The sequence below is a fragment of the Humulus lupulus genome, chromosome 8, assembly GCF_963169125.1.
Source record: "Humulus lupulus chromosome 8, drHumLupu1.1, whole genome shotgun sequence".
In the NCBI taxonomy this organism is placed as follows: Eukaryota; Viridiplantae; Streptophyta; class Magnoliopsida; order Rosales; family Cannabaceae; genus Humulus; species Humulus lupulus.
Genome location: NC_084800.1, coordinates 3,331,979 through 3,345,611, shown reverse-complemented (window position 1 = coordinate 3,345,611; position 13,633 = coordinate 3,331,979). Strand labels below are relative to the sequence as shown.

Sequence of the window (13,633 nt, the reverse complement as noted above, 5' to 3'; positions counted from 1 at the left end):
GGTGTGAGAAATTGTTTGTTTATTTAATTTCTTTCTTCCTTTGTGTTCATACCAAGACAAATTTTGGCTGGTAGGGGAAAATACAAGGAAAAGAAGGAAATGATTCCTTTGCCAATAAAATGGTAAAACTAACTTTTCAGACTTTCAGTCATATGGTGACCTAGTTTGTTCTTCTCATATGGGCTAGTTTAATAGAAGACTTTTCTTTTCATAGGTTGAACAATCTAATTTGGCTACTAAAATGACAATAAACTCTTTAGTATGACTGGATGTGACTGGTGTGAGAAATTGTTTGTTTATTTAATTTTTTTCTTCCTTTGTGCTCATTCCAAATTTTTTCAGCTTGGACTAGTTTAATAGAAGACCAAGATTCGTATTGTACCAACTCTGATAAAAAAAGAAACACATGGGTCCATAGGTACAACCACTTGGAATGACTTTATATTAAGAAAAGTAGCAGTTGGCCTTTTCTTTGCTGTAGCTGGTTAGAAAAATATTGGAATTTACTCCCTTTTTTTTTATATAATTTTGTCATTGCCATAAGAATGGTTTATGCTAAAAGATACACTGACCGTGCTAGTTGTTGAGTTGAATACTAGTAGAGTTTTGGCCGTAGTTTTCTCGTTTGATCAGTTACCGTCGTCGTCATGTCGTCGACCACGTCCAAAAGAACCATACCAATATCTTCATTCGAGACTTCTTATGTTTCTTTGGAACTTCTTTCCTACTTGAAATCTTCGCAAATTACTCATTTTCAGATATTCAACGAGGTTATCATCCCAGATTTTCTTCGCCACTTAGCCAAAGCAAAAAACATCTCTCCCCCAACTCTAACGGAAAACGACCCCAGCCAAAACGGCGACCTCCCTCAGGTCGAAGAAGCTTCTTCTTCTAATAATGATGATATCCATGCAATGTTTGAAGATATAAAAACCGACGTTGTTCGCATCCAAGAGATCTGTAGGAGACTGGAGCACTGGGAGAATGAGCTTAACGGCGCCATGAGAGACCTCGTTCTCCAGAGCTTGGACGACGCTTTTAAAGAAAGGACGGGGGAAGTAAAGACCGATTCTCTCCAAGATAAGCTTAGTAGGACTCGAGATACGGTTACCAAGTTGAAAGGTCTGATCTATTCAACTTTGAAGTACGATTTGAATAATTCTAACTTGAGCTTCAGAACGCCCACTTCTATCCACAGTAAGGTGACATGGTCGGTTGAGTTACCAATGGTCGACATTGGTAAAGAAATCGCGGTGAGGTCGACGTTTGAAGAAATCCGAGCCGTCTACGAAGACCTGGACTCGACGAAGAAGCTTTGCTTGCTCTGTTTCTCTGTATTTCCAGAAAATGTGGTGATAAAGAAGAAGGTTCTGGTTCATTGGTGGGTCGGAGAAGGTTTCATAGACTCGTCGGACTGCGGAAAAGACGAGTCCGTTGAGAAATTCGCGAGTGGGTTCTTTAAAGAGTTCATAGCCAAAGGCCTAATCGAGCCCGTTTTCAAAAAGCGGAGGCCCAGCGCCGACAGCTGCAGAATGGAACCGTCCGTACGATTTGCCGTAATTATGCTCGCGGAAAGGGCAGGGTTCATCAAGTTTGACGCTAATAAAAACCCGATAGCGAATTTCTCTAGCTCCCACAGAGCTTGCCTGGTAAAATCCGATGACGGTTCTTGTGTTCGGGAGCTGGCGTACGGTTTTCGTTCTAAACAAGAGAACGTACGGACGGTGTTCAATGTGAGTGAGCATCGTGTTGAGTTTAAACCAGCTTGGTTTTCGAAGATGAAGTATGTTCGGGTGCTTCAGCTGGGGAGGTGGGAGAGCTCTGCCAAGCATTTGATTGAAGTTGAGGACAGCGAGTTCTTAAAAGGGTTGAAGAAGTTGAAGTTTCTTAGGTACCTCAGTCTCAGAGGAGTCTCTAGGATTACAGAGCTTCCTAATTCGATCTCCAAACTCGAGAATTTGAGGATCTTGAATCTTAATGGCTGTAATGAATTTCAGAAACTCCCTGACGGAATAGGCTCGCTTAAGAAGCTGACTCACCTAGACATGTACGAGTGTTACTTGATTAGCCATATGCCCAAGGGACTAGCTTCTCTATCCGAACTCAGAGTCCTAAAAGGCTTCGTTATTGGTAAGCAAATACCCGGAGGCCAGTACTGCAAGCTGGAGGATTTGATCAAGTTGGAACATTTGGAGAAGTTGAGTATCCTTGTGGATAAAAATTCACACACGGTTATGAGAGAGCTCAACTCTTTGGCAAACTTTGGAAAGCTCAAGTCTTTATCAATATCATGGTCAAGAATCTATAATTCGCCCAAACCCCAAAGGAGTACGCTCAGAAGGCTTACCAATCTCAGCAGAGTGCGGACTTCACCGTTTGAAGGGCCTGCAGCTTCGACTATTCCCAAAACAGTGGAGAAATTTGGCCTCCATTATTTCCCCGTTTCTAATATATCTGAGTGGTTTTCACTTGGGGAACGGCAGAACTTAAGGAAGCTTTATGTCAGGGGAGGAGAACTTGCTAATTTGAAGGATCAAAAGTGTTGCTGGGAGACTGTTGAATATTTGCGTCTCAAGTTTTTGAGTAAACTGAAGATGGATTGGCGAGAAATGAAGCAAGTCTTTCCAAAACTAACTTACATGGAGAAAATCAAGTGTCCTCAACTCAGTCTCTTCCCTTGTGATGAGAATGGAATCTGGAAGAGTGAAGCATCACAACAGGACAATTGATCTTTGTTTATCTATTTCCTTTTTTAAGTTTTATTCTATCTCTCTTTTTGTACCATGCTCTGCTTGTAAAAGATCGTTATGAAATACATTGATAATTTAATATCCTGATTATTGTGCCTCAAAGTCTCTTCTGTGGTGCACCTAAGATCCATATTTTAGCACCCACTCTAATGCATGCATCTATAGGCAAGCGTATTTTATTACACTTTCGGAAAGTAATTTCGTTCTAACTTGGAATGCCTTCTATAGTAACTCCATTTTGATTAAAGTGTTTTTTTAGATTGTTATATCATGGGAGATTTTACACTTCAATTTAACATATATCTCTGTCTCTCGCTTCAATTTTATATAGAGTACATTACATTTCATAGTAAGTTTCTATTCGATTTTATTATGTATCCAAAATGTGAATTTGATTGAGCAAGAGTATTCCTGTGAGTAGAGTACTAGGAAGAAAAGATGGAAGGAATTTTGGGATTAGGTTCTATTTGAAGAGGCCTTACTAATGTGTTGTGTAAATTGGTATGGCCCTGGATTTTTCTGATATTAAATGCAGTTTAGTTATTGAAGCAGAGCTTCACATCTAAATGGTGTGCAGTCAGGCAAATACTGGTGGTGGGTGGAGTCATCAAGTAATTGTGACACAGTCATCGTACTTATTTCATCAAATTGGTCACTTTCATATGTTTTCTACGAGGTGCTTGATGTTATGTCTCATTTTAGTAGTTTTAATGTTTTTCTTTATCCCTCGATGCTCCTAGCATAGGCGGATTCGGTTGCTAAGCAGCCTAAGTCAACTAAGATCACTAGTTATTTTCATGTCAGGAACCTGCGAGTTGTTTTAGCTAATTAAAAAAATATATGCTAAAAAATTTGCAAAATGTTAGACAACTGGCCTTATCAAATTCAGAAGTTGCCGTTCGAACTCTTGCTATTGGAGAAGACTCTCGAGACTAGAGGTTTACAGCTGTGTTTCTTTGTGCACTTAAATTATGTTTTAGTTAGTCTGATCTGATGTTAAGTTTGTTGTTTTGTTCATCCTAATTAGTCAAATAACTTTAACTACCCAGTAAACCTAAGGTAATATAGCCAATGAATCAGTCACGTGACACACTCCCTAAACTCCGAGGTACCTACTAATCAAGGACTTGTAGTAAGTGAGCGACTCCACCATGAAAGCCAATCTCGCATCCAAACCGTCGATCTTCAACGGTGTGGATTGGTTGGGTCCAGCGGGGACTCGTGTTCCTTGTGTGGCCCTAGTTGCACGCGACATATTATGAAGTAGAAGTAAACCTAAATAAAAGCTTGGGTAGTTCTCCTCTCCGTGCAACCGATCTTCATTTTTTGGCTCCGAAATTATTTTCGGCTCAAATTTTTTTTAAAATCATATATGTTATAATTATTTAGAGTATTTTCTACAAATTTTAAGAAATTTTGAATAATTTATCTTACCAAAAATAATATTTAAATAAATTACTTTTTAGGCGCATAAAAAAACAATCAATCATTTAACAAACTATTTTAACTTTGTTTTTTCACAAATTATTCAGAATTTCTTAAAAATTTGCAGAATATTCAACATAACAATAATATACACGGTCATAACAAAATTACACCAAAAATTCTTTACGAGCCAAAAACTGGAACGAAAGTGCACTAGTGTGTCCTTTTTTTTGTTAGAGATGCAACTGAGATTTTCCCTAAAAGATTTACTAATTTTTCAAGTAGTGCATGTTTCTTCTTCTTCATTTTTCTTCCATTCGGGGTAAGCAGTCTTTCAAATTAGTGGCATAGAATACAAATTAAATAAAAATGTAAATTTTCTAAGAGCAATGAAGGATTATGTTAAATAGAAAACAACATGATATGACATTATTAAAAATATTAATACATATATTCTTTATTTTTCTAATTAAAAAGTAGTAGCACTTCAAGAGGACACAAACGGTGTATTCAACATTAAAGGTACTTAAATTATCAAAGTAAACAAATCCCTGTTTTTGTCACTACCACATCCTACTAAGCAAGATTTTATTTTCTTCTTAATAATTTTCAAGTACTTTACTCTTTTTAACAGGGTGTGGGAAAGAGAGAAAGAGCCAGAGGAAAGTGAAACAGACTTGAGCCTGACTCGTTACAACGTCTAACGCTTCAAATCAGAGCCCAAAAGCTCAACATCGCAGGAGACAATTGTCACTAGACATGGACCAGCTTCCTTGTTTGATTCTAATAATCAATACTCAGTAGTGATGAAACTGAGAAAGCTGAAACCTACTACTACTACTACTGCACAGACCATTCAATTTTCGTCTCTTGTTGTCGTCCTTGTCTACCATTGGTGAAGTGACACATATTTGAGCTGAGGAGGTAGTGGTGGCCATGGAGTTTTCACCTTCCGAGTTGGTGATTTCACGTTCGAGCACACTCATTGGTGTTCTTGTGCCTGATAACGTGTCTGAATTCGACACGTACCCTTGCATCGCCACCATTTCTTGCATCATATTAAAGCACTTCAACAAATTCTCCTGCATTGCAAACGGCTCTAACATAGTTAGAAACTAATAACAAAGAAAAAGATAACACAAATCAACGGTTTCCTCTATTGCTTTCTTACACTTTTAACGTATTGGCAAGCTAAGAGTGAAGCCTTGAAAGAAGCAAATTGCTGTATGAATAACTCATGAGATGCAGAGAGAAGCGCTGATGCCGCAATTATTGACGGTTTATACTCTAAGAACTTCATATCTTTCAAAAAGACAAAATCAAAATATATTATGAGTTCAAGACTACCTAAAGAGAAGGGGAAAAACAAATACTAATGTGAAAAAGCAGTACCATTTTGGGAGCAGAAGATAATGTCCGAAGCTCTGTCTTTGAGAGCTTGTGTCAATGGAGAGTCATTAATTTCAATAAAGGAGATAAAGAAGGAGAAAAATGAGAAAGGTGTTATGGATCTCATTCGCCAACTCAGAGTATCGAGAATCAAAAGCTCCATTTTGTGAACTGTTTGAGCGTCAAACACAAGACCCTCTTCTCTCTGTTTCATTTCATAGTATGTACAGTGATTAATTGTATGTAAAGTACTCTGAATTTTAAGCTCATGGTGAGTGTTGGACTCTGAGAAATTCAATATTTACTTACATGAATATCAGATACTGAGAATGGCGAGTTCTTCATCTTTGACGCTAGAGAGAGGCAACCGATTACCATTAGTCTCGAAATCCAGGGCTTTCCTTGCTACATAATACGAATGATCTATCATCAGGCACAGGGATTTAAACAAAAAATGGTCTGTTTGATTGCTGGGAAAATATAACTGGTGAGTGAGAGAAAAGAAAAAAACTTAATTACCGGTATTTCTTGCTTGGAGACATACCGATCCATGTAGTTAATAGCAAGGTAGGATATGAAGGGGTCTAAGTTACAGGAAAACTGCGCCTGATAAGTTAAAAAACAAGTTTATCTACCAAACCCTTGTACATTACAAGAAAATAAATGGAAAAATGCAGAGAAAGTAGGCAATAAACAATCTAATTACAAAGCCATTACCTGTGAAATGTGAGAAATGGCTTCACTTCGAAAAGGAGCATAGAAATCTCTGTTTTTCAAGCGAGAAAAAAAGCTTCTTGAAGGCATATGATCAGCTTCTGAGGCAAAGAGATCTGGGATAGTATCAGTATGGTGTTCTTGGGAACTTGTTAACGAGTCTCCAAGATCGAACTCCATTTTCTTCTCTCTCTCTCTTTCTTTCTTTCTTTAGCTTAGCTTTAGCTTAGTTTATGTGAATGTATTCCGTTATCCTCTGCTTATTAATTGTGTTAGATATAGTTGTGGAGCACTGGGGTGGTCAAGGAGAGAAGGCAAAAAAACATATAGTCGAAAAAGTTTGGAGAGAGTAATAATGAGGGAAAAGAGAAGGTTCGCTTTCTGTGCAGAAAAAGAAACTGTGGACTGTGTTGGTCTTCAACTTCAATTCTTTCTTATGACTTCTGTTTTCTTATCAGCTCCATTAACTTTGTATATATATATATGTATAATATATATGCTTTTATATATTTGTATGCATGTTACTTACTATATTTTGTCCTCACACTCCTCAAAAGATGATACTAGATATGAATAATATTCTTAATTAGTACATCTTTCTCAACCCCACAAGACACAAATATAGTCTAGTAATTAATTAAGATGTTGTTACTAACTAAAAACGATATGAGAGTAAATTTGTTTAATAATTATTTTGGCCATACGAATACTTTTTTGTCTCCCTCGAGGTTGGTTCGGGCTGGCCCTTGTTATTGTATTTTGTAATCATGTAAAGCTCTCTGTATCATTACTCCTAAAACATAAAAACAAAAAGCTATACCCTAGCTAGCCATCACCTCAAATTTTCTTTTACTTTTGATATTTTTCTAGAATCTACATGTTCAATGCGTTGCAGAGCTTTGAATAGATTAATATTTAATTATAGGAGAGAAGGACCAATAACAGTATAGGGTGTCCAACACTTTAGGGTCTCTCTTCATCATTTCTAACAAAATTTTATGTGATTAAATACTACCTTAAGTTACAACTAATATTTGTTGTGATTTAAAAGGTAATGTTTTATGATATATTGTCATCAGTTTTTATGTATAATAATCAATTGCCAGTGTTTTAACAAAATGGTTCGAACAGAATTCTAAACTTGATTTCGGTCAAAGATTTTTTAGCTAAAATTACAAATAATTCATCAAACTAAAAATTTAAAAAAAAAAAAAATTATTTTGCCTAACAACTGTGTTGTAATATTCAATTTATCATTGATCAAAATTGAATTTAGGGTTTTATTTGAACTATTTTACAAAATATATTGTCCAAAAAATATACAACGAAACAAAACATAGGGTAAAACAAATATAAACCCTAATCAATTTTATAAGACTATATATTTGTTAAATTTTATCTTCTCGGGTTGGGTGTTTAATTTATATGGTGGAGCATAAAAGTACCACACTCAGTCAGCTTTCTTGAACCATACACGTTAGTTTTTATCCTTAACCTCATGTCAGACACAATTTAATTAACTTTTACGTACTAAGCAACTGCCTCTGACTGAATACTACATATACGTACAAGTTCATAATGATCATGCCTCAGACTAAGAAATAACAAAAAAAAATAGAAAAAGACTTTGTAGTAAGCTGAGTCAACTAATTCTCCAAAGTCCAATTATAGCCCAGGAGGACTGGAGTATACATATACTATTAATATTATGATCCAACTCAAAATTATTTAATATTTTTTTGAAATATGTTCCTTAATTTTAGTGGTGTATATTTGGCATATCAAAGCGTTTCCAAAAGGACATAAATGCTGAATTATTGTTGTAATTACTCTTTAATCTCCAGCGTAGTAAAACATTTTAGATTTGACACAGTAAAGTTGAAAGGAACGCGCCTTTACCGTTACTATGTTTTTGTTCTCAACAATAACCACGTACGATTAACTGCTGTCATAATTATATACATGAGATCTTCGCATATTGAAGCAATTCACAAGCTAAAGCCATGGCTAAAAGAGCGAGAAAAGGTCAAAGCTAGAATGAACTGTTTATTGTAGGGGTGATCGTGGTGCGGGTATTGCGGTTTTTCTTTAAATTTTTGGACTGCACTGCATATACGGTTTGAACAATTTTTCAAACCACAATTCCCACCGCATAGACCTCAAACTGCATAAATCGCACTGCAAAAATACGGTGTGGTGTGGTGCAGTATGAGCAGTTTATACCTATCGCCAAATAATTTAACAATTAAATATTATAATTAAGAAAGATTCATAATAAATCTCATAACCATAAAGTATTTAACAAAATAATTAAATTTACAACAAGCTAATAAATTTTAAGCAAAACAATAAAAATATAACAAAGAAAAAATATAATATAAAAATAAATATTATTTTAATTAAAGATGAATATATTTTAATTAAAGTAGAATATGTGTTAGCATCCTATAAAATATTATATTTTTTTTAGATAATGTGTATATTATATTATATTATATAAATATTTATGTATTAACTTTAAATGTAGTAAAATTGAAAAAAAATAATATATAAAATGATACGTGTGGTTTGAACCGCATTTATAAAATTTAAAACCGCAAACCGCACCGCACCGTGCGGTTTGGCAAAAATACAAACCGCAACCGCACCGTGATGTTTCTAAACCGCAAATTGCGGTGCGGTGTGGTGCGGTATAAGCGGTTTGTGCGGTATGAGCAGTTTTATAAACACCCCTAGTTAATTGCAAAAGTTCATAAAAAAGATCTACACAAATAGACGTGTATAAACTAAGGCAAACTAATTAATTAGTAACAAGCCAAATGCAAGTATATATATAAATATAAAAGAAATAATTAAGTTACTAATAAAACTTCAATGAATTTAAATACTTTGTAATTAGTGTTGGAGTGTAAAAATTGCTAGGTGGCGATTTCTATAATTGGGTACGTACGTACGTAGATCCAATTGTAGAAATTTCGAGTAGATTCTGCTCATTGCCCTTTGATCACGCCTTGGATCGATTCCATTAATCATGCAATGTGTTCTTCCACGTAGAATAAGATAAAATTATTCTTGGGACCTACAAAAAAACTCTCTAATACTTAAATCAGTGAGTTTCCAAGCATCCTTCAAATGATAAATAATGGCATATTTATAATCAAGAATTGGTTTAGGTTGGTAAGATAGATCCCATTTGAATGGTCCACTGAATTTCCCTGTTCCATCTTCCGCTTCTTTTGACACTTTACTGTAAGGGTGCAGTTTTCGACATCTTCCGGACCAAATATTTTGGGCCCAATACAATTAGATCGAAAGCAAGAGTTGTTTAAACTATTTGTATAACAATATTGCTATATATAAGGAATTTTATGATATTTAACACCACTAAACTCACTGCATACTATAATTGGTATAATATTAGATCGAACTTTATATTAAATTAAACCAATAAATATATGTCACATAAAGCAATTTAAGATTCCCCTTAACCATAAAAATAAAGTATAATTAAAATTTAAACAAGCTATTGTAAGGGTAGGTGTGATAGTCAGAATCCTGCAATCCGTAAGGGGAAAGACGGAGTAAAACTGTGCAATCCTACACTGCCCGGGGAATTCAAGTGTGATGATTCTAAGATTGTGTAGGTATAGGATTACACAGTTGAAGAATGCTTAAATAGATTGATAGGTACTACCTATGCCAACAAGATGTATCTTCTTTTCGGTAGTCCATCATTTGAGAACTCCAAAGTTAAGCGTACTTGACTGGAACAATCTAGTGATGCCATAAGGTTTATTGGGCCTAGGCAAAAATATAAAATTTGGGACCCTTTTAATAATAAAGTATTATAAAAGTTAGTATTTTATACAACATTTTTTTAAAATGGGGTCTTTTGGCTAAGGGGTCCTAAGCGTGGGCCCAGCCCGCCTTAACCTAGGATCGGCCCGGCTAGTCCTAGCTAGCTAGCTTTCTTTTCTCTTTTTTTTTTTTCTTCACTTTTTGAAAGCATGCACTGCAGCTGCAATTTTCTTTAACCCATACACAAATAAGAGATTAAGGTGAAGTTAGGGAGAGGCAGTTGTGGTATACATTATCCCTTTGGTCCGAGATAAGCGCCGGTCGAATTTAGCAATAGCGATATCGCTAAATCCATACATATTGCTAACATCAATAACAATATCCACTACTACTGCTGCTGCAGCAGCTAGCTGTCACACACCCTCTTTACTTATTTATTTATTGTATTCATTCATATCACGCTTTGTTTTTTTCTTCTCAACAGATTATACATACATATTCACACACCCACTCCATTCCATATAGTGGACTATATACATAGACTAGGTTTTGAGTGCATGTCCAGCAATAATTTGGATCTTCTATATTTTTTACTAGTGTCTTTATTGTGTCTAAAATTTAAGCAACAAAATAAGTGCCAGCATTACTATACCCACCAATTATAGCTATATCTATATTTAACAATATTTTTCTACTAATTGTCAATAGATTAACACAAGCACGTATAACTTAAGCAATTTTTAGTTGTGACTTGTGAGAGGTCCACCAGTTACATGCCATTTTTTTTTTTTTTATCAAGACTCGAATGAGGGTCAATTTTTTATTGGCTGTTTATGTGATTTTCATGTATCCATAACATTTGGCACGTAGTTTAACATTTTGAAAAGGGATCTTGGAAATGAAAGCGACTTGTCAAAAGCGCCATTTTATTTAATTTTCAAGAAATTGAAAATCTTTCTGTGCCAAATTAATTCAAAGCTACGTACGTTACTGCTGGGGACATTTCGGCCTCTTACCACACGAGATTATTAAGAATATATCTACATGCATGTGACTCACGTTTAGGCACTACATGCCAACACAGACAGATATACTAATAGAGTAAATACTATTCTTTTATTTGCAGTTTGCCGTTACAGTTTTAGTGGTTAATTATATAATTAATGAAGACACAAAATCTATCTTTTTATTTCTGGAGTTGATCCTTCTTGGTCACTTGACTCACCAATCTTCTCCGATCAAGTCTTGGATCTCTAATGGTTACTAAGTTTTATGGGTTTCCTAGAAAAAAGTCACTCCGATATTTAAGTCAAATCGGCCTTTAATGAATCGATCTTATCTAATGCTATTTATGGGAAAAAATCATAATAAAGTATGGGAAAGACTCTTTCCAGCTGTTGAATAATAGAATTTCCGGCCTGAAATACCTTCTTACTGTTTTTTTCTGCAGTGGCCAGTTAGAGGATCCGCCTTTGTTATGTGAACCTCACCATTTTTCACTTATCTGAAGAAAAAAAAAGTTTTTGAATCAAATATTTTGGCCTAACGATAATATATAAATAAATATAATAATTAGTCATTAATCTTAGTTTCTTTCACAGGTTAATTCATAGAAATTTCTGGCATCCCCATGCTGAACCCCACCACTAAATTGTGTCTGTTGATCAGAATGGCTCCTAGAAATTTCTCAATTAACAAAGGCAATGACTGTTCATCGGATTGTGTTCGTTTAAAGGAGCTTTCTTTGAGTAAGTGCCTAGTACACTACACAGTTACTCTCATATCATAAATGAAGACGAAGAAGTACTATCTGAAATGTTTCCCTTTTCCCAATTCATCACCATGTGTGTGATTTTATTAATACTATAGACCCCAGTTGATTAGACGTCAAACTTCAAAACAAAAACAAAATCTTATCTTTGAAAAATCAGATCGTTCTAATATTCTAAATTCCAAGATTATTGAAATAATAAGTACACATGCATGTAGATGCAAGATATATTCAAAATGTAAGACTTTTATTTTGGGTTTACATTACCATTATAATTGTTTTATTAAAATATGAACCGGATAGTTTTTTGCTCTATTAGCCCACAAAGTTAGTGATTTATAGTTAATTGGCATAGAATTTGTGTTATTTGTAACAGGAGTATGAACTTTCTAGTTGACCGAAACATTTAAGGAGGGTTCAATTTTGCCCTAAGGGTGTGTTTGTTTTAAGTAGTTTAGTTGTTTTGGAAAATGTAGAGAGACTTAGGATTGAGGTAATATTAAACTCTTCTATACAAAATGATTCATTTTGTCCTTAAAATACATGCAGGACTCACACAAATTATTAACTTTACCCCTTAAAACTTAAACCAAACATAAGAAGAGATTTAGATTTTCATTCACACATTTACTAAACATAGGAAGAGATTTAGATTTCTATTCACACATTTATTTTTCCTCATACCAAACACGCCCTTAGTTGGTTAGTAATGCACTATTTTTATGAAACAATCAGGTGTGTATTCTTAATTATTATTTAATTTCTAATTGTGTTCTAAACTATACACAATATTGAATCATCTTGCGTTATGAATTTATAACACAAAATTGTTAGCAAAACTTTTCCTCTTGAGTTATTCCTATACTCTTTTTATTACCACATATTTAGTAAACGTGTGCCTTCCTTGTATGGTTATATATGTAATATATATATATATATAGTACGTGTTCACATGGTCCAATATACACACATGTATATATACACGTATACAACCAAAGATTGTGGAATATCGGTACTGACTCTGGTAGATCGATCCGATGATGATGTGTACAAATTTATGTAAAGTGCTAGCTAGCTCTGCGGCTGTACGGACTTGAATTTTGTCTCCATATTTTCGATGTATTAGTGTATGAAATTTAGTGTCCGTGTGAAGAATATTGCTGAAAAAAACCAGGCAAAGATGCCCGCGCAGCTGTGCATGAATCCAAAGAACAATTACCTACTCACAACGCAACTTACAATATATAAAACGGAACTCATAATTACTTATGTCTTCATATGTCGTTAGGATTCAGAAAGATAAGAAGTGTTTGAAATTCAAATATTATGATTGATAGGTGAATAGAAACAACCCGGATTATTGTTTATTCTTTCAAATTTAAATCATCATATAGATTAATATTTATCGACAAATAAATTAAGGGAAATTTAAAAAAATATATTAAAAATACAGAAGACTGAAAAAAAATTATAAAAATACAAAAGAGTATATTTATAAATAAAATTTTTAAATTTGTAATAATATAATTTTTTTATAACCATATATTATAATTTTGTAAACCGACTAAATAAAAAATTATAAACAATATATATATATAAGGAACGACTATAACGCATCTTTTTTTTTTGCAAAACCAGTACATCCTTTTTCTATTTCGACACCTGAATAGTTATAATCCCAAAAAAAATTATATGATGGTGTACATTATAGCTATCTAGAACACCTTACAAATTTTCAAGAAATTATGGTACCGAAACAGGGTCTAAACTGTCTGTTGTACGCGTG

At 34.3% G+C, this 13,633-nt stretch overlaps 2 protein-coding genes across 2 annotated transcripts; one reads left to right on the top strand and one right to left on the bottom strand.

Moving 5' to 3' along the window:
- The first annotated feature begins 121 nt into the window (after positions 1 to 121).
- LOC133794183 (disease resistance RPP13-like protein 4) lies at positions 122 to 2,837 on the top strand. Its single transcript, XM_062231388.1, has one exon. It carries the CDS (start codon positions 648 to 650, stop codon positions 2,727 to 2,729), a length of 2,082 nt encoding a protein of 693 aa, XP_062087372.1. The 5' UTR covers positions 122 to 647; the 3' UTR covers positions 2,730 to 2,837.
- Positions 2,838 to 4,599: 1,762 nt separating this feature from the next.
- LOC133794182 (putative cyclin-D6-1) lies at positions 4,600 to 6,722 on the bottom strand. The gene is made up of 6 exons (XM_062231386.1): positions 6,282 to 6,722; positions 6,084 to 6,170; positions 5,874 to 5,969; positions 5,568 to 5,769; positions 5,347 to 5,477; positions 4,600 to 5,257 (listed from the first exon to the last, which is right to left on the bottom strand). Exons 1-6 carry the CDS (start codon positions 6,456 to 6,458, stop codon positions 4,973 to 4,975), a joined length of 978 nt encoding a protein of 325 aa, XP_062087370.1. The 5' UTR covers positions 6,459 to 6,722; the 3' UTR covers positions 4,600 to 4,972.
- Between the last annotated feature and the right edge of the window lie 6,911 nt (positions 6,723 to 13,633).